Here is a 21364-nt window from a genome sequence, read left to right on the forward strand (position 1 = left end):
CACATTGATGGCTGCTCTGCTCTGAACTTCTGGATTACAACCCTGTTTATGGACCTTGCTGAACTGGTTCCTTGTGGACTTCCTTGCATGACCTTTGCTGAACTTGTGGACTTGCTCTGTATGGACTTTGCTGCACTGGGGCTTGTGGACTTAGTTTGTGAACCCAGCTGCACCAATGGAGTGGTGAGCTTCTGTGTGTTTCTTTACCTATCTTATATAAAGGAAAGCTGTAAGTGTTCAATACACCTTGCCTCGTGCCTCTTTTGTGGCCAGCCCATGGCAGAACGTGTGAATGTTCCCTGTATATAGAAACCTAGCATTTCTCAGATTTGACTAGCTTCCCTCTTTCTCTGACATGTGAGTTTTCTAAGCACTGAGAGTTTCTCACTTGGAAGGTGTGAGTGTCATTCATACAAACCTCATCTGCATATATTGATTCTAAATTGTCATAGATATCAAGGGTGTGATGAAAATTTTCTTTGAGACAGACAAGAATATACAAGTTCCCACCTTACCCTGAACATGAAGAGTAATGTGTCTATGTGATGAGCCTGCAGCATTGCGTGCCATGCAGGTGTATTTTCCCGCATGGTCCAGCTGAGCAGCGGCAATTTCAATAGCACCTGCAGGAAGGGAGAGAAAAAATTAACAAGAAGGCACATGATTACAGCTCCTCCCCAGGCATTTCAAGAGCAGTTTCCAGGCACTTCAAGAAAGCAAAGTCAATATCCAAATCACTAAGAATTTCTCCAGTTATAAGCTGCACTGCCAGTACTGAGGAGAGCTTGCAGACGAAGATTCCCAGACCTGACACACGCATCATAGGGGAAACAAAATCTCATGGCATGCTCAGCTCCAAGTGTCCTCAGGGTAACCAGAACTTTGTCCCCCTATTTCCTCTGCTTGGCAGCCCTATGAAATGCAAATGGCGAGAATGGTGCAAAAATCTATACCTAGAGAGGTTCACAATGTATGAGCCTTTTAACGAGAGAGCTGTGTGTCATGTGTGTCAGAGGTCAAAGAGACAATTATTCCTTTTGCTTACAGTAAACTCAAGAACAGAAAGAAGCCGCAAGCTCTGTGGGAACCCCAGGGTTGGAGGAAATCCCTAGGAATTTGGTGCCAGACTTGCAAGAGGTTGGAAAGAGGCCACAGGGGCTTAGACATCAGCCTTTGGCAAAGGGAACAGAGCTATCAGACATCTTGCTGTTTAGCAGTGTGAAGACTGGTTTATGGTTGCAGTCTTTTGACTGAACGTATACATTATCAGTCCCCGCGTTTTTGCAAAGGCCTGGGTCCCAGTTCTTCACTACCAAGCAATGAGCAGGAATAATGGTGCTCATTGCTCACCTATCATCACTCACCAATTTTGCCTTGCAGCTCTCCACCTCCTGTTCTCATTACAATACCCACTTCCTGGGTCCAACCATGCATGTACAGTAAAAGAACAGAGCTGTCTCATGTTCCTCTCTGTTTCTCAGCCTGTATGTCAAATAATTCATGGTTTTATGGGACCAATAAAGGAAATAACCTCATAGGTCAGGGTGCTGCAGTGAGGAGTATGAAACCGTCCCTTCTTCCTTCTGCTTACATTTATAGAAGAGCTGTTTCTCCCCCTTCCCTCTTCCCCCAGCAACACCCAAATCCACCTGGAAATTCCCCCTTGAGATCCCAGGAACAATTTTTCTAGGTGTCAGAAAGGACTACAGGAGTGGAAAGGAATGCAGGAAAATCAATGTGGTACACACGCATAGTTGGATACAGGTCCATGCTTCTGTCATAAGCATTGCTCATGGCCTCTGTTGGATAGGGGTTAAGTAGTTTGAGGAGGAGCTTCATGAAGACAATGTTGAGTCAAAGAAGCACCCCCCCCCCCACCATCATTCCTTCACCACTTCTCTCTAGAAATTTGTTCTCTTAAATGTCAATTGCAGGAGTTCAAAAACATGAGATGGCTGCAAATGTGCATTGGTCAAAGGGTTCCAGCCCTGACTGAAAAGATTATGCATTTAAGGACAAAACTTCCATTATATGTAGTATTTTGGAGAATGTCAAAATTCAGAAAGGCATTCAAAATCATTGTAAATATGTAACCTGAAGACAGGATCCTGTAGCCATCTCCTCGAGGAGGAAGTCGGATCCCATTTTTAGTCCAGTGGATTGTGGGCAGCGGAACACCAGATGCAGTGCAAGGAATTACTATTGGAGACAGCTTGGTTACCAACAGATCTGTGACTTCATCTGCTAAGGATGGTGGAACTAAAGTGAGGAAAACAGAAAAATAAAATAACTGATCATATTTATTCCATATTGCTTATGTCACCTTTAAAGGATTGCCGTGGATAAACAGAATAAGCTCAGTCTGATGGACATACAACAGTGGTTCTCAATCTTTTTTTACTCATGTATCCCTTGGCAACACATTTCCCTAAAACTGTGCCCCCATATTAGCAAACCCATTGTGTAATTAATTTCACATACCCCACATGCTATACCCCAGGTTGGGAACCTGGTGATAACACTATACGCTACAGAAGAAGACATGAAGACAATTCAGTAGAGTCCCAATATAGCATGTGCACATGGACTCACACAGACACATATATATGAATACTGTACCTTGTACAATGAGAGTGATCAGCCTTTGATCCTCTCCAGCATCATTTGATACTATGCATTCATACAGTGCTGTGTCATCGACAGTGGGAGAAATTATTACTAGTGACCCAGAAGACAAAAGCCTGCAGTGAGAAATAAGAGGTAGTTATAATTCTTTGCAGTAACAAAACCTGCTGCAGTAAGGGGTACAGTTCAAATACTGACACTCAACTGGGAAAAAAAAACATGTAAAAGCACAGTTGCAAAGGATCTTCTAACCAGTTCCATACTCTCAAGGCAAGAACTGCCAGATTCTAAAATATACCAAGATTAGCCTGGTGAATTTGGAGATCTGGGATTCATAGCTTGATTCTGGATCAATCTTCAGCACATCCAGGGTTTTGTGTCCAAATCAAAATTAATTCAGATCTGGTACCTTGTCATTAACTGCTTCCTTCCACACATACACGTTGCCTCCAGGGAGTTAAAAGAAAAAAGAGAGGGGCAGTAAGAAGGGGGCCCAATCTGTGATGTGAACAAGTCCATATTTCAACACACTGCAAGATTGCCCTTGCTGACATCCAGAGGAAATGGCCTCTGGAAGTAGTATTGCCCAAGGTTCTAGACTGGGAATAAATTGGACTTTGAATTATTTGAGGGGGGGGGGGAAACAACAATGAATGCTACCCTAAATTATTTTAAAATAGGATTACAGAGAGGATCATCCATCTGTCCAATATCTCTTAAGGACCGCTGTCTCCCACACAAACCTAACTGCTCACTCCAGTCATACTTGGAAACTCTGGCCCTTTCCGCACGGGCCAATAACAGCGCTCTAGGGACGGCAAAAATGCCGTCCCTAGGGAGCTGTTCGCATAGGGGGTGCAGCTGCATCGCAGCCGCACCGCCCTCGCTCCCCCCCAGCAGCGTGAAGCCACTGTTTCCCAACCTCGCTCCCCGAGCAAGGTTTTTGGGAAACAGCAGCTTCCAACTGTTGCCATGCGAACGGCAGCAGCTGGAAGGCACCATTCCCCCCCCTTCCCAGACGCCTTACCGTGTCCTCCAGTCTCCGGCGCGTCGCACAGGCCAGGGGACATGCCCACCCTGCCCTGCGACTTCCGAGCTGTCGCGCAGGGCAGGTGGGGCGTGTCCCCTGGCCTGTGCGACACGCCGGAGGCTGGAGGACACGGTAAGGCGTTTGGGGCACGGTGCAGCCTGCGTGGAGGCTGCGCCGTCTTCCCCACCGCAACCGGGACCGTTCGTGCGAATGGTCCCGGGGAGGTTGGGTCGGCATCATGTACGCCGACCCAACCCCCAGCGTGGCCGTGCCGAAACAGCCTCTGTTTCAATTGTCCTCGCATCTGAGCTAGATAGATGGTAATCTGAGAAAGGGCCTTCTCTGCTGTGGCACCAAAACTTTGGAACTCCCTCTTCTTCTATTGCTGTATTTTGCCAGGAGTTGAAGACCTTTTTGTTTCCTCTGGCATATCCCCCAAAATGAATGGATGGATGGATAGATGGATAGATGGATAGATAAGACTGCCTATATGTCCTGCAGTATCTCCAACAATTGTCTTCCTAACCTTCTTTTTAAAACTAATAGTGAATGGTGGTGGTTGCTCTTCATCTACCTAGGCCAGAATGACTTGTGTTTGTAGCTGACACTTCAGTTGCCCAGTATTAATACTTTAAAAATGACAATTTAATGATGGTTGCTGAGTTACTATAAGCAATTGGCTAGACAGTTGTCACTACATTAGTTTATGAGGGGAAATACAAACCACTGCCCAGAATGTAGTTGAAACTGATTACTTCCCCCCACCCCAAAAAAATTATAAAGCCTTCACTGCAGTTACTTAAATCACCAAAAATCCAGTCCCTTGAAAAATGTATGAAAAATAAGCTCCCCTTCTCAAACTTGTCAAGTTCCTCCGAGCAGAGATTTTGTGATTATGGTTTTTTGTGAAGGCCCATTGCACATCAGTGACTATGTATGAATAACAGTACAAGACAGAAAAACAATGTCTTCACCTGAATGTGTTCTGATTCTGATCCACATTAAGGAAGTGCCCATTCTTCTTCCAAGTGATTGTTGGCTTAGGGATTCCTGTGGTGTCACATGGGAGAGTGGTCTGGACATTCACTGTTACTGTGATATTGCTAGGCCCAGGAGCAATGGCTGGAGGAACTAACAAGAGGCATAAGAAATGACAAATAATTTTTCACCAACAAGTTGACAAAGACCTATCTGTGTGTCTGTGAAAGCAAAAAGTAGCATTCTATGATGAAAATCCTCAATCCAATTGATTCACGTATTTATGAGAAGCACACTATTAGTGTACTGGACAAGGAAGGTAACCGATTTGTTAATTCTGCACAGACGAAATTATAGTTGTTGTATTATATTGACTGTGTTCAGAAGGCCACCATGTAGTTTGCATTTATTGCTATGACTAGCCATTACAATGTGAACAAAGCCCAAGAAGTTTGCATCTGTCCAGTTAACAAATAAGTATCAGATGTCCCACCCCCAGGTGGGGTGAAAGCTCCAGGGTGAGGAATTCAAAACTTGCAGGGAATTGTAAATGTGCAAAAGGGTCAAGAGAACAAATCATTTTTGGTAGGGCTGGCTGAGAACCCAAATATTTATCATGGGGATTAAAAATATGAATGATTCAAGCTGAGGAAATAAGCAGGGCACACACAGGTATAGCAGGAGAATAAACCATTGTGGGATGCCTCTGTGTCTCACACAGTCATGGTTCCACCCTTCCTCTCCTCTCTGTTCAAGTAATTCAAGCTTTAAGCATGAATAGTCCATATTGAGCCAGAAAGCAGATATGGGAGATATACACATAAACAGCACAAAATTGTAACAGCACAAAATTCTTCAGGAGGGGAAGGGGAAAGTGTTTACTGAGTTCTATGATGATCCTTCCATGTGTACACCATTTTAAGATTGCAAATCTTGGGATACATTACAGTTTTCCTAACTGATATGCTTCTTGGAACTTACCATGGACCTGTAGATCAATCCGCTTGCGCTCCATACCAGCAACATTGGTTGCCATACAAAGGTAGCGCCCAGTGTCCATAACATGGGCTGAGTGTATGTGAAGGGATCCATCATCTGATATTGAATATCTAAAATGAACCGTAGATGATTTATAAAAGGACATACATACCCAATTATTTCCCTGCTCACAGTCTTTGCTTCTCTCTAACCCACATTTCAAGAAGGAAATCCATTTAAAATATTGTAGCGGAAACCCCACACAAACGAAAAAATGGAACTATGTGGAGATTTCAGGCTTTGTTTTCAGTTTCACCACAAAGACACATAAAGCCGACTGAAAAAGTAGACTTTCCTGGTTGCTGCATATACTTTTAAAAAGGCACATGAAGTAAATAATACCTAGAAATGCTTTTTACTAAGTATCTGTACCTGAGTACTAAACATCAAACATCACCAGAAGGCCTCAAATCAGTGATACCTCATCACCACTGTGTAGAAAGAATGCTACAATAAAACCAGACACACAATCTTAAAAAAAAAACAAGGAGGAGAGAGCAAGATGACATTGGCCACCTTCCTTTCTTGCAGATGTTACAGAGGTCATGATCATTTGAACACTCTCTATATGTATGGATGTTTGATGCCTCTGTGTGTTTACCCAAGGTACTTGGCTACAGATAGTAATGAAATAAATCTGCCAAGATTTATTTGGCTAGAATCTGGGCATTTGGAAGCTAAAAGAACCTTGGAGGGGGCAGATAATTAGAATCAGAGGAAAAGATTATTTTAATGGACCACATGCACATATCCAAAAATTCTTCATGGTACCAAGAAGGAAGATTCCCAAAAGCTTATAGCATCCTGAAATTGAAGTGAAAAATTGGAGTTGGGAATCTATACCCAAATGCCAATCACACCTCGCTCCATGTAGCATGGAGAAAATGTAAAAACACCCCTCCCATCTCCCCTATTAGACTGCACAGAAGTCTCCTGCATTTCCTAATCAGTAATCAGTACTGTTGAATTAAGCTATCCATCTCAACTTTTAAGGATGAAGTGAACTGGAATTGATTTATCTAGGTCAGGGGTCAACAACCTTTACCACCCAAGGAGCCATTTGGACCCATTTTCCACAGCCCCAAAGATCTACCGAGCTGGAGAGGTGGCTCTGCACAGAGCCACCTCTGGTTTGGCCCCTCCAGTTACCTTTCCTTTCAGCACAGGGAGGCGGAGGCGCGGGGCAGGGAAATCCCCTCTGCCCAACGGAGCAGGCAGCCACCTGCTCCATTGGGCATAGGGGGGATGACGGCTGTGGGGATGGCACAGGGGGGATGGCGGGTGCTCTGAAGGGACATGCCCATGCTACTCTCTGACCTCCAGGGGTCAGAGGTCAGCGTGGGCATGTCCCTCCAGAGCAGCACTGGAAGGAGAGGTGAGTGGAGGGGACGTGAAAAGTGGCACCCTCACGCATGGAGCTGCCTCTGGTTCAGCCCCTCCACTCACCTTTACTTTCAGCACTGCTTTGGAGGGCTGGAGGGACACGCCCACGCTACCCTCCAACCTCCAGGCCATTCGGAGCCGCAGTATAAGGCTGAAAGAGCCGCATGCGGCTCCGGAGCCACAGGTTGCAGACCCCTGCTCTAGGTCAACAGATCCACACAACTGTGCTACGGACTGGGAATTTCCCAACAATTTAATTATTTATCATTATTTATGTAATATTATCCTACTCTTCCTCAAAGAGCACTCACAGCACCTTGTGCATCATAACTACAAACCCTGAAGTAGGGTAGGCTGAGAGACAGTGCTTGGCCCAAGCTCTTGCAGTGAACTTCACAACAGGATGAAAAGTTGCTTCTCTTCCTTCTTGCCTGTTATGCCCTGCCAAATGATTCCTTGCAGCCCCCAACTTACTAATTACTAATAATATTAATACTGCTTATAATGTATAAATTGTTTTAAGCAACCTTATTTCTATTTCATAAATGAAATGGAAGAACTGATTCAGCTATTTGTTTACTCCATTTATTCCATGGGAGGCAGGTTAAGATGAAAGTGTGTAGTAGTGCCAAGGTTATCAAGCAAGTTTTCATGGAAAAAGGGGAATTAGATTCTGGGTCTTCCAGATCTTAGCTGGATACATTAACCACTATAGCACACTGGCTCTGCAACACTGGGCCAACATCAGCAATCCACGAAACTTGCTGAGTACTCTGCACATACATGGAAAATCTTTGTGGCCTTTATAGTCTGTTTCAGAGCTCTGAATGGCCTTTCAGGTATCCAGTTCAGAGCTTGGAAGAACTAAAAATCTGTTTCTCCCCAAAACATTTCCGGAGTGGCATGAATGATTTCACTTGTGTCGAGCAAATAAGTGATTTCAAGGGGTTGGCTTTAATTCCCACACTAAAAGCATATTAGAAAATAACTACAGAAGGCATTGCAAAATATTTGTTCACTCTAACCATCATTAGTTACCTGGCACTGTTCCCCGGAAAAAGGGTTCCATCTTTTCTCCATGTGACCCTTGGAGCTGGAACGCCTTCCGCAACACACTCCAAGACAGCAGACGTATTAATATTCACAGTCACAGAAGACTGAGGACCACCTTGGATCACAGGAGCAACTGTGCAAAAGGAAAATTCCAGATAGCATCAGAAACACAGTTTCCTTTGGGACTCGTTTAAACCTGAGCCACTGCCTCTTGTTAGGCAAATAGTTTTCTGCCATTCCATGTGAAAACAGCATCCAACAATGTGTTTCAGTCCATAGAAGTTGGCAGTGGAAATGTATAACTCTTTTAACACACTGCATAAAAACACATTATGGTTTTATATGGATACCTAATAAGCTCCAGATTGCAAACATGGGCATATTGCTTATACAAAGAAAATTATTTAAATTTTGATCCCACTTTATTTTTTGTTATGTAACCCTGCAGTATAAATTTATAGCAGGTTTACAGCCCAATCCAGAGCCCCCCACCACTCCAGTGCCTCCAGGAGAGCTTCTCAGTGATGCATTAATTAAACAAAAACGTTCTTCCATGCTGCTGAAAAGCTGTCCATTGGGTTCCATGGACTTGTGCCATGCAAAAGGGTGGTGTCAAGTCCAAGGTCTAGGCACTTGCATTCCGGAAGCCAAAGGCTGGGTGGAAGCTGACATGTAAGTTCCACCCCTGGCCACACCTCCAAAATGACCTTGCTACACCAGTGGAGGTGTTGGGGATAAAGGGCTGCTGAAGCAGCATTCTTTGCCACCATGGCCACCTGCTGGCAGATTTGCTTCTCCACTGGAGTGTCCCATGGAAAGCAAATCCACAGGCATGGATCCATGTCGCCTCCATAAGCAGATTCAGGCTCCCCCCACCCTTTGGATTGGGTTGTTAGAATGATGATCACTTTGGATATACATATGTTGCTGAAATTGTATGAAATATAGGCTTATCTAATACTAGCAGCCAGGGCACCTGTGCTTCGCTATGCATACTTCATCACAGGCTCTCTATGAATTTCGGCGTGACATTCAACATACTTCTGTAAAGCCTGTTTGTGAAATTTGGGGTGACATGCAGCATATTTCCTCACAGCCTGTCTGTGGACTGATGGGTTTGTTTTCGCATTATTTTGCAGAAGCTTCCTGTAGTTGTCTTTTTCTAATGCAATGTGTTATTACTCTCTTTCACCTGGTGGGCTTCAAAAGACATCCCGTATTTTCGGGATGCAGAAAGGAAGTGTTCTGCCATTGGATGCTGATGAGTGAGAAGGCTGTGAAGAGGTTCAGAGTAGGGTTGAAGGGCAGGGAGCTGGACTGTACCGCCACTGCAGCACATTCCTGGGGACTCATCCCGCCACTTCAGAGCCTTATTGCCAAGGAACTTTCCCAGGGTGATGGGAGACCAAGAGCAGTAGGCGATATACACGAGTAAGCAATCTGATGTCCATATGGAAAACCAATAGATGTTTAGTAGTCCAAGGTAATAGTGTGGTTTGTAGTCTATTTTAATAGTATTTGGCTGTAGCAGTGTTGTTAACGTGAGGGTGGGGTGACATTCAGCATACTTTTTTTCAGCCTGTTTGTGAACTTGGGGTGACATTTGCATACCTCATCACAGCCTCTCTGTGAACTTTGGGGTGACATTTAGCATATTCATCACAGCCTCTCTATTAACTTCGAGGTGACATTCAGCATACCTCATCAAAGCCTGTCTGTGAACTTCGGGGGGACATTCAGCATACCTCCTCAAAGCCTGTCTGTGAACTTCGAGGTGACATTCAGCATACCTCATCAAAGCCTGTCTATGGACTTCGGGGTGACATTCAGCATACCTCATCACAGCCTGTCTGTGAACTTTGGGGTGACATTCAGCATACTTCATCATAACCTGTCTATTAACTTTGGGGTGACATTCAGCATATCTCATCACAGTCTGTCTGTGAACTTTGGGGTGACATTCAGCATACTTTTTCACAGCCTCTTTATGTACATCTGGGGTTTTTTCGCATATTTTGCAGCAGCTTCCTGTAGTTGTCTTTTTCTAACCGAATCTGTAAATCGCTTTCTGCGTTTAATCCCTCTTCTCCCTTTAGCTGTTTCAACAGAAGGAACAGGTTCATTATGCAGGTAAGAAATTGATTGGGTAGAGATCCAGTTGGAATAAATGTTAGGCTCCAATTGTGCTTGTTGTTTGGTGGGCATTATCAGAACTTGTCGATTCGATACATGGAAGTAGAAGCGTCAAAAGGTTATATTCATTCAAAATCTCCTGTGAAGCAGGCAATAATTTTTACTCCCTGTACTGCATCCTTTAGCTTGGCAAGCAGGTTTTTAACTGTCACCTTTAGAATGTTTGTGCAGATGGCCAGAGTTCAACAGTAACGCAGATGGCCAGAGTTCAACAGTAAATGTGTAATAACTCAAGTAAAACTGAATATTTTGAAAAATCCTTTCTTAGTGAGCACCTAAACCACATGTGTGAACTGGTGGTGTAATTTCAACTTTTGTGGGATTCACATTGGTGTTTGAGTTCTTTTGATGAGTCAGTGAGTGAGTGAGTGAGTCAGTGGTATTTCGCATTTATAGATATAGATTACACACTCTGACTTGCAATAGCCACAGGGTAGCCTGACTTGCAATAGCCGCAGGGTATTATACCTATATCTATCTATATCTATATCTGTATATAGTATATAGTATATAGTATATATATATTAGCCCCATTTTCTCTAAACAATGGGAACACAATGACTCTCACGGTAATCATGATATATAAGATTGAAAAGAAAGTTTATAGCTCCATCTAATTATAATGGAAGGATGCTGAAGGCATGGTATAAAGAATTCCACATGGATCTTTCTAAATTGGGTGTGAGTTGGCACATCATGGCAAATCAAGTTATGTGTAAGGTGGTCACTGGAGCAAAAAAATTTCCCTTTAAACATATGCTAATAGGGTCTGAACTGAATAAAAATGAGAGGGAAAAATTTCATGTTGTGGTGGATATTGGAAAGTGCCATCAAGTCAGAGCTGACCCCATTGGGTTTTCAAGGCAAAAGATGTTTGGAGTTGGCTTGCCACTGACTGTCTTTACATGGATTGAGAGAGTTCTGAGAAAACTGTGACTGGCCCAAGGTCATTCAGCAGGCTTCACATGGAGAAGTGGAAAATCAAACCTGGTTCTCCAGATTATAGTCTGATGCTCTTAACCAGTCCAGCATGGTTGTGGTAGACAGCTCAATGAAAATGTTGCTATAGAGTATGGCAGTGGCAAAAAAAAAGGCAAATTCCACACTGGTGCTTATTAGGAAAGCAACTGAAATAGAATGGCCAATATTATAATTCCTCTGTATAGGTCTAAGGTGTGGGCTCGTTTGAAATACTCCATACAGTCCTGGTCACTATCGCAAAAAGGATATCGCAAATCTGTAAAAAAAGGTACCAAGGACAGCATCCAAGATGGTTAAAGGATTGGAAGAATCTGGGACTTTTCAGTTCAGAAAAAAGAGATGGTTACATGGAGGCGGGGTAGAGATTTAAAATTATGCATGGGGTAGAGAAAATGGACAGAGAGAACTTATTTTCCTTCTCCCAAAATACAAAACTTGAGAGCACCCAGTGAAGCTGATGGGCAGCAGATTTAAGATAGACAAAGAACACTTTCAGATGTACAATGTTGATTTATGTGTATACATGTTCTCACATATATATCTGTGGTTAAAAGAGATGGTGTAACCTGTCTGTGTTTCTTTGAGTAGTTTCAATGCCTTTTACACTCCACATTCCCACAGAAATTCCACGTACAAAGCTTATACAAGGTTTCTTTCCCCATTCTTACCATTCACAGCCAATACAAACTCTCTTGCAGTTTGTCCTGCAACATTACTGGCAACACAGGTGTAGTTTGCCGCATCATTTAAGTCAGCATTATTGATTTGGAGGTATCTCCCACTGGATAGGATGCGAACTCGAGGAGTTGCCTAAGAAAAGTTTTCAAAAACAAGCAATTTTAATGATGTACAAAACCAGCAATATTCTTGTTTGTGAGATAAGGAGAAATATTGTGATGGAAGTGGTAAAGAAGGATATGTAAATAAACTTTTAAATGAGGTTAATAGATTTTAAGTATCTGAATGGAGTAATGGTAGACATTCAGCCTGTATATGAATAACTGCATGGTTCCATTTCCCAAGTTTGGTACAGTGTAGGTTAGAGGATCAGACTAGGATCTGGGAGACCCAGGGTCAAATTCCCACTCTGCTGTGGAAGCTTGCTGGGTGACTTTGGGCCAGTCACAAACTCTCAGCTTGACCTACCTAACACAGCTGTCATGAAGATAAAATGGAGGAGAGGAGATGGATGTAAACCACTATGGGCATGTTGAAGAGAAAGGCAGGGTATAAATGAAATAAATAGTGCTTGCATAGAGACTTCCTGTATCAATCTCAGCCATAAAACTGAGGAATACAATTTTTGTGAGTCAGATCTACACACATAAGGCTCTATTCTTGCAAATATTTTGTCATCAAACAGCATGCTGGAGTAGGCTGGGCTATCACAATCCTGACTACCCAGGGCATGGATAGTTTGAACATCTTTATGACTGATTTTGCTCAAGGGATACAGAACCTCAATAAAATTGTTGACAAAAAAGGCCAGACAACATACCTGAAAAAGCTCCCCATCTTTAAGCCACATGATTGTAGGAGGCGGCACTGCGTCGGACTTGCACTCCAGTATAATCTGCCTGTTCTGCAGCACGCTGAGATGCTGGGGGCCACTTGTGCCAGCAATGTTAGGAGGAACTGTTTTAAAAAGGGGGGGGACACATAGTGCATTTAACTTGAGCTAGGTATGGGGAAGCTGATAACTGATGCCTATCTGAGAACTTTTGCAAAACTCAAAATAAATCCATCTGTTGCAGATGTTCCTCCAAATTTAAGGTTACACCTTATGTCTGTGATATCATCTCCCTGAGATCCACTGCACAAAATCCTTTCAGTATATCCTTTTCTGCCCTCTTCAGTCTTTGATTAGTATGTGCCTGCACGCACTGGCACAGGGTGAATTCCATCTGGATCTGATTTCTGGAACACCACTGCTATCTCGTGTTTGGAGTTAGGATTTTCCTATAGCTACCACAAGCCAAAAATGGATATGTGGACCAGTCTTAACTGATCGGCTTTCCTCCCTGCCAAATGCTGAATATTACTCCAGCATTTTCCTGTCTCTTTTTCAGGACAAGATCATTTGATCTGTGTAACTGCTTTCCTCTGCACTTGTTTGTTAAAAGGAACTGTGATTCAGAACCAGCAAACTCTGTCATACTTGCGTATCCAAGCTCCTAATCTGTATACATAGAGGACAATGCAATTTTAACAATTAACAATGCAGTCCTAAAAGAGTTACACCCTTCTGAATCCACTGATTTCAATGGATTTAGAATGGTATCATGCTGCTTATCATTGCATAGTCAGACAGGTTTGAAAGTTCCACTAGAAAAGAGGGTTCTTATGAGAGATACAAAAAGTTTGGATGTATGAATATCTTGGAAACAGGTCCTCTAGATTGTAATCCATCACTGAAACTGATATGTGCACTTGGAATCAGTGAATGGGCTTTTATGTAGGCAGTGTTTACTGCTTTGCAGTGGGTTTTTCCTGTGGTTTTTAGTTTGAATGGGAAAAACCCTCTGCAAAGCCTCCACATCTGAGCCAAGCAGCTTCCTTGCTCTGGTTGATTGGGAGGAACTGCTTTTGTATGGTTGGGGAAAGTCAGGAGCAGTGAGGAAACCTGAAGGAAGCCAAACACATGTTTCTTCTCTGCACTTTTCCTTCACTGTCTCCAAAAAAGCTGCAGTTTAACCAGCCTTGTAAACTGTGAGGAGACTCTGGCCTGTGGCACAGTGAGTTTTGAAAGGGGAAATGTGTGCGTAATGGAAAACCTAACCCAAAGAGAATGGAAGCTCACTGCGAGGGAGACCTCAAGTGCATAAATGGCCAGTATGTTATGAGACAGCTGTAACGTTTATGAACTGTGCTGTCACAATAACTCAGTATTGTTATCTCATTCTTGTTTGTGACCAACAGATGGACCAGAAAGTGGGAACAATTCTTTTAAAAATACTTATCAATACTACAAAGTTGTGCTATTTCATTAAACCCACTAGTGAAGAGAATGGAGAGAAAGATGTAGTGCAAAGCAAGAAAAATCCATTTCCTGTATTTTATCCAAGTCTTGTATGGGGGCACGATGTAGTTTCAGGGAAAAGCGGGGAGAATAGTACAACAGCATTTATGCAATAGAATAAATCCTAAATTGATCTTACCATGAACTCTCAGCAAATATTCTTTGTCATCATCTCCTGCAGGACTAGAAGCTAAACAGGTGTATCTGCCAGTGTCATCGACCTATAAAACAATCAAACAAGCTCAGTAAGGAACAAAACGAAATTAAAGGGAAATCTTGTGATGGTTGTAAAAACATTTGACTAGGTGATCCTCCAATTAATTATTCTGTTTCAGTTACCTGGGCATTAGATATTCGAAGCACCTCTCCTCCTCTCAGCACATGAATCTCACCCGTTTGGGGCAGTGGGCGCCCATCTTTCACCCATGTAATTTTAGGGACTGGGATGCCAGCAGACATACAGAGAAGCTCCAATGGATTGTTAACCACTATAGAAATTTCTTCTGGATGTTCTGATCCATTAATATGAGGAGGTTCTGAAAAAGAAGAAAGGCAATTGTCCAAATGGAAAGGCACTATGGAGAAGCATCTTCTGTGCTATTGCTATCTAAAGCAGCTCTAAGGCCTTAATTGCTGCTAATTCACTTGGGCAGGCTATAGGCATTTTAGGGGAATTGTGAAAAAGATGGCTTCTTATTGCATGATTACTGTCTGAAAATGGTCACAGGAGGTGGTGATGGCCACTAACCTGGATAGTTTTAAAAGGGGCTTGGACAGATTTATGGAGGAGAAGTCGATTTATGGCTACCAATCTTGATTCCCTTTGATCTGAGATTGTAAATGCCTTAACAGACCAGGTGATCGGGAGCAACAGCCACAGAAGGCCATTGCTTTCACATCCTGCATGTGAGCTCCCAAAGGCACCTGGTGGGCCACTGCGAGTAGCAGAGAGCTGGACTAGATGGACTCTGGTCTGATCCAGCTGGCTTGTTCTTATGTTCTTATGGTCCACAAGGGAAGCTAGCCATGTCTAGGTATCACCCACACAGTGGGCCAAGTTTTGGCATCTTCCTGATTCTCTGCATGCTCCCTGAGATTAGAGCCCATAAAATTAGTATTCTGTTTCTCCACTATTGTCGATGATTGGGGGTACTGCAGAAAAACAATGAAAAAGAAATGACAGCATTCATGAAAAAGCACACCTGAATGTTTATGGTAGCACTTATATGGACAACAATTTAGATTCTTGGTCTAAGTAGCCCCAGGGGTCTTGATATTATGGCACTGCAAAATTGAAATTTCTTACCCAACACTTTGAGCGTAAAGTGTTTGCTGACTTCCCCAGCTTCATTGGATGCTGCACAGGTATATCTGCCTGTGTCATCAGTCTCTGACTTTGCAATATGAAAGGTCATGCCTTGGTTTTCCAAAATCACACGGAAGCCAGGTTGGTTTATAGGTTGGTCATCTTTACGCCAGGATATTTTGGGAGCTGGTGTTCCATTGGCCAAACACATCAAGGAAGCAGGATTTCCTTTTATAACAGTAACCTCTTCTGTTTGTCCACTATTGTCTATGCTTGGTGGTACTGCAGAAATGACAGCATTCATGAAAAAACACACCTTCCTCAACAAGGAAGTCTGTAATCTCTTCTCTAGGCAGACAGGGGCTGAGAATAACATTTTGCTAATCAAAATTTTCCACATAAATCATTTGCAAGTTGCCTTCCTTTTCCCTCTCCACAACAGGCAAATTCTAAGGTATGTGGGGCTGAGAGAGTTCAGAGATTAACCCAAGGTCACCCAGCAGGCTTCCGATGTAGGAATGGGGAATCAAACCCAGTTTTCCAGATCAGAGTCTGCCACTCTTAACCACTACACCACTATACCATCAGGCCATCAGAAACATTGAGAATGGATCAGGCTGCAAAGTCCAGAGCATCCACAGAACAAGAAGCATTTTGAGGCAAAGTTAATACCATTTCACTGTTCATAGAGGTTGTTTGAGAGACAAATCGAGACAGTGAAAAAAATCTAACCAAAGAGACACAAAGATAACATTGCTTTGCATAACTAGTTGCAGTGTCATCTGGTCTCGATTAAGGTTGCACACAGCCAAACAGATAAACTGGAAAAGAATGCCTCACTGAACATCAGTTATTTCATAGCTGACCAATGCTCCTTTGCTAGTCCAATTGCTTATGAGAACAATTTCCCTTTTTCTTTTCCATTACAGCTCTTGAACCTGTTTGGTCCACATTTCATGCAATCTTATTGATTGTGGCAACAATGGCAATTTAATTTATAGACAACCACAACATTCTCAAATCAGACATGACAAAGATCCCTTGGTCACCAGGACAGGGGTATGAGAAATTTAGCAGATGCCCATGAAGGAAAACTATTGAAAAAACAAGGATTCGTACATTAGAATTTTCAAAAACTATAAGTGGGGAATGATTCCTGATACACATGGCCATGAACACTGATTAAGTAGTTTTGTCACAACCCTATTCAGAATTTACAGTAAGGAATTATTTGTTCTGAGGGATGAAATTTCATTTCTTTTAGGGGTTTGAAATGTTTAAAGATTTCAATAGATGGCAGTTAGGGATCTGTATGGGGCTCAGAGGTGGAACAGAAATGCAAGATAGATCTCACTTAAGAAATTTACTCAGAAAGAGAACATTATAATTTTACTTTATTACACACACACACGAACATACACACAAAGTGTCTTACCATAAACCTGAAGGCTATGATGCTTATTATCCACACCAGCTCTGTTAGATGCTACACATGTATACATGCCGACATCAGCTATTTGTGCTCTTAGAATTCTGGGAAGGACATAACCATAATAATTGTTCAAAAGATTATAGTGCACAAAACAAGGTTGCACTTACCTATAACTGCTGTTCATCGAGCGGTCTTCTGTGGAGGCATACATGGGAGGGGGGCTACGCAAGCACAGATCAGCTGCAGAATTTCAATTTGTAAGCTTCTGGAAAGATTGGCTCTGTGGAGCACTCCCCCTTCTCTCCGTCCCAGGCCAGATTCAGAAGTTTCTCCCACCCAAAGAGTTGTGTGTCATAGGGCCTTTCCCCACTCTTGTTGTTCCCCTCTATGCCGCGCGCTGCTCTCAGCGCGCAGCATCCCAGGCGCGCGTCCGGCCGTCCCCACGACCCCGCGCTCTGCGCGGGGCCATCAAAAGGTGCCGTTAAGAAGAGCGCCTGGGTGCTGCGCACTGAGGGGCGCGACAGCAGCAGCTTCGGGGCGGCTGCGCTGTCGCCACCCCTCTCAGTGGGGAGTGCCGAGGGACCCTGCGCTACTCTCCTCGAGTAGCGCGGGGCTTAAGGTAAGTGGGGAAAGGCCCATAGTTGGGAGGTAGTACTCCTGCCTTAGTGATCCTGACACTGCCATAAAGTACCAGATGGTCTCACACACAGCGGGGAAAGAATGGAGGGCTGTGTGCCTACACATAAAATCAACTAATGAACAATATTGACAGGTAAGTGCAACTTTGTTTTCATCTTCATAGCTTCTGGGCAGTCTCACATGGAAAAGTAGCAAGCTCACCTACCAAAAAGGCGGGTGAATGGCTACTCAACAAAACAGTGACCGAATAACTACTCTCCTAACAACTGTCTCAGCCTTGAAGTCTACATCCATGGAGTAATGCCTGATGAATGTAGAAGGTGTCTTTTTTTGTGACTTTCATCACCATCTCTTAGGCTTTCATAAGGGTGAAGGGTGGAGCAAGCCAAAAAGTGCAGAAAAAAATCAGCATTTTTCAGGATATTTGGTTTCCTTTTATTGCTTCCTTTTTTTACTTGGGACCCCCCCCCCCCACACACACACACAGAGAAATAGCAACATTTTTTTCCTTTTCATATTTACCGAATGCCCACCACCACTAGTTGTTTGGGTAGATAATCTTGTTGAGGCAGCAGCTATAGGGAAAGGGCTGGACTTGGGGTATAAAGGAGCTGGGGGCTTGAGGACAGCACAAACATACTTATTCTTTGGCATAGCATTTATCACTTTGCCCCTTGCCCTTTTCAAGGCATGTAGGAAAACAGGATTGGCAATATGTAAGAAATATATCGGCCCCTGAAGCTCTCCAGCGTTGTTTAGACGCTGTTGCTGGTTGGTTGAGTGCAAGTTGGCTGAAGTTAAATCCTACAAAGACGGAGGTCCTGTGACTGAGTCGGGGAGAGTGTCCAGAGTCCTTTGGCCTGCCTATGCTGCATGGTGAGGTGCTACAGCTTGCCTCATTGGCCAAAAGCCTGGGGGTAATCCTGGATCCGGCTTTGTCGCTGGAGGCCCAGGTCACCCAAGTAGCTCAGACGGCTTTTTACCATCTGCGGCAGGCAAGGCCACTAGCCCTGTACCTCTCCCGTTCTGATCTAGCGACAGTGATCCATGCAACAGTCACCTCCAGGTTAGACTACTGTAACTCACTCTACGCGGGCTTGCCTTTAGCCATGATCCGGAAATTAAAACTCATTCAGAATGCAGCAGCCAGGCTGCTTACTGGCAGTTCGAGCGGGGATCAAATCACATTGATCCTATACCATCTGCACTGGCTGCCGATTGAGTTCCGGATTATGTTTAAAGTGTTGGTTTTGACCTTCAAAGCCGTTCACAGTCTTGGACCTGCATACCTGAGGGACTGCCTCTCCCCATATTGCCCCGGTAGGCCCCTCTGCTCCTCGGTGGAGGACCTACTCATGATCCCTGGCACAAAAATGATCAGGCTGGCCTCCACGAGGGGCAGGGCCTTTTCAGCCCCGGCCCCTACCTGGTGGAACAGGCTCCCTAGGGAGATCAGGGCCCTCGCAAGTGGACTTCCACAGAGTTTCACTTTGCAGAGCCCTCACGCAAAGATTTGACCCTATTTCCACCAGGCGTTTGGCCAGCCTGGTTAAAAATATAACTACCATGTCATCTGGCCTCCCATGGGCACAAAAAGGGGGGAGGGGGGCAGCTGGACGCCATCCACATTTTTAAATGGGTTCTGTTTTATATAACTGATATTTAAATTATGTTTTAAGGTACCGGTATGTTTTCACCTTGTTGTGAACTGCCCTGAGCCCTCAGGGGGAGGGCAGTATACAAGACAAATGAATAAATGAATAAATAAATAAATGTCTTACTGGTTCAAGTCGGTCCATTTACATCTATGAATCCCACATCTGCAAGGTTAAAGGCCACAGTCTTTCCTTGCAGTATTTCTCCTGTAGTTGATACTCTGAAGTATACTACCTCTGAACCTGGAGTCTCTATTTAGCTGGCACAGCTAATAAAGTTTCTCTTTGTGAGTTTTTCTAGCTCCCCTTTAAAGCAATATGTGTTGACAATAATCACATGTTTTGTGCTGATGAATTTCATGTGCTGTATCAAGAAATCTGTACTGCTGGTCAGTCTGTCCATCATTATTATGGCCCACAGGCCATTCATAAATACAACCAAACATGGTATTATTGTGATGGAAATGCAAAGTTAAAGTACCAAGTACTGATAAATAGCCCACTGCAGAGTACAGCCACATGTGGTAGAATATATTATTGAATGCTCAATTAAACTTATTAGTAATGTCGATGGGCTAATTTAGGCTGATTTACCTTCATAATGTGGCTCAAATATGCTTTGTGGCTCCAGACAGTTTTTAACGTTGGAGGGTGGAGGGCAAAAAATGTCTCTTTTGATAGTAAATGTTGCTGACACCTGTTCTAATCCTTTCTGTAAAGTCACTTTATATCATTTGTTCCTTTCAAGTTATCTATTTGCTCAAATATTACCAATATAAGATATGGGGAGTTCTACAAAGCTACAAAATTACATTGTGTGTGATGAAAGTTGTAGAGAATTAATGTTAGAGCCAAACAGCATCAATTCATTCCAAATCACTTGATGCCAACAGTCCTACCCGGAAACAGTGTCAACATACTCTGAGGAGGGGCAACTGCTGGGAACTGGGGCTTTGGATGGGGCCTACTGACACTGGTTCCCTGCTCATACATCTTCTCTGCCATCTCCCTGTGTGTCCTTCCCACACTTGCTGGCTTGCAAGCACTCTGTCACCAGCACTGCCAGATGCAGGCAGCAAAGGTAGCTCTAAGTGCTGGTGGTGGGTAGATGCAGAGGCAGAGGACCCTGCAGTAGGAAGGAAGCAGGGGGTTGGTGGTAGGCCAAGGGATGAGAGGGGCCATTGACACCCTGTGCCCGAGGGTCCCCAAAACCTGGAACAAGCCCTGGTCCTATCCCTTGCTATCTTGTCAAATTTTATTAGTCTAATTTGTCAATCAAAATACGAAAGGACTGAGACTGAATGAAGTTTGAAAAATTGAAATCTTACCTGAGAATCTGTCCACCTGAGAGAAGTCGGATGTGAGAGGAGATAGAGAGAGGAAGCCCATTCTTTAGCCAGTTTATCTGTGGAGAAGGAGTACCCACTGCATGGCACTGAATGCTTAGTGAAGTGTCCAGTATGACTCTTAAAGGCTCCGGCTCATCCATATTGTTAGTGATAATTGGTGGAACTACATTTGGTAACCAAATAGGTGGAGAAAATAGATGGAGAAAAAAGTTAAACAGTCAATATATGAGCTTATTCCTGAAGAAGCCACTCACCTTGTTCTGAACCCCAAGATGGCAGTAATACAACTTTTCCAGTCCAAGAAAACCATTCCCCACAGTGTTCCAAGCTAAATAATATCCAAATGTTGCACTCAACAAACCCCTCAACGTGATCCCTTTGCCAGATAATTACAAGTCATGATGAATGGCTTTATAAATCTATCAAAAATTTGTGCTTGTAGCCAGCAAGCAGTTCCTGTTTAATCTATCAAAGGAGGTACAAGTGATAACTATTGCATTTATTTTTTTAAGCAACTGAATCCTGCCGTTATGTAGTCCGATAACATCCCACTGAGTTCTGTTTTTTTGGAAGCCACCATTAATGCAATTTCAGCATTTCAGCACAGAAAGGGCTGTAGCAAACCCATCTTTGTCACATTCTCAGGATACCAAGAGAGAGGAAAGCCAAGTTAGGAAATTAAG

At 43.5% G+C, this 21364-nt stretch overlaps 1 protein-coding gene across 3 annotated transcripts in view; it reads right to left on the reverse strand.

Moving 5' to 3' along the window:
• The window catches only part of HMCN1 (hemicentin 1), a 414195-nt gene that overhangs the window by 47322 nt on the left and 345509 nt on the right, over positions 1–21364 (reverse strand). For all 3 annotated transcript variants that reach the window (XM_048482504.1, XM_048482503.1, XM_048482502.1), the window contains exons 66-78: positions 20661–20844; positions 17042–17139; positions 15607–15888; positions 14640–14836; positions 14440–14521; positions 12780–12916; positions 11950–12091; positions 8093–8240; positions 5615–5742; positions 4630–4786; positions 2620–2741; positions 2095–2259; positions 516–623 (exon numbers count right to left, since the gene is read on the reverse strand). In XM_048482504.1, coding sequence (XP_048338461.1) covers positions 516–623; positions 2095–2259; positions 2620–2741; positions 4630–4786; positions 5615–5742; positions 8093–8240; positions 11950–12091; positions 12780–12916; positions 14440–14521; positions 14640–14836; positions 15607–15888; positions 17042–17139; positions 20661–20844 — 1950 coding nt within the window. The remainder of the gene's footprint in view (positions 1–515; positions 624–2094; positions 2260–2619; positions 2742–4629; positions 4787–5614; positions 5743–8092; positions 8241–11949; positions 12092–12779; positions 12917–14439; positions 14522–14639; positions 14837–15606; positions 15889–17041; positions 17140–20660; positions 20845–21364) is intronic.

This window comes from Sphaerodactylus townsendi, unplaced genomic scaffold (assembly GCF_021028975.2).
Source record: "Sphaerodactylus townsendi isolate TG3544 unplaced genomic scaffold, MPM_Stown_v2.3 scaffold_18, whole genome shotgun sequence".
Classification (NCBI taxonomy): Eukaryota; Metazoa; Chordata; class Lepidosauria; order Squamata; family Sphaerodactylidae; genus Sphaerodactylus; species Sphaerodactylus townsendi.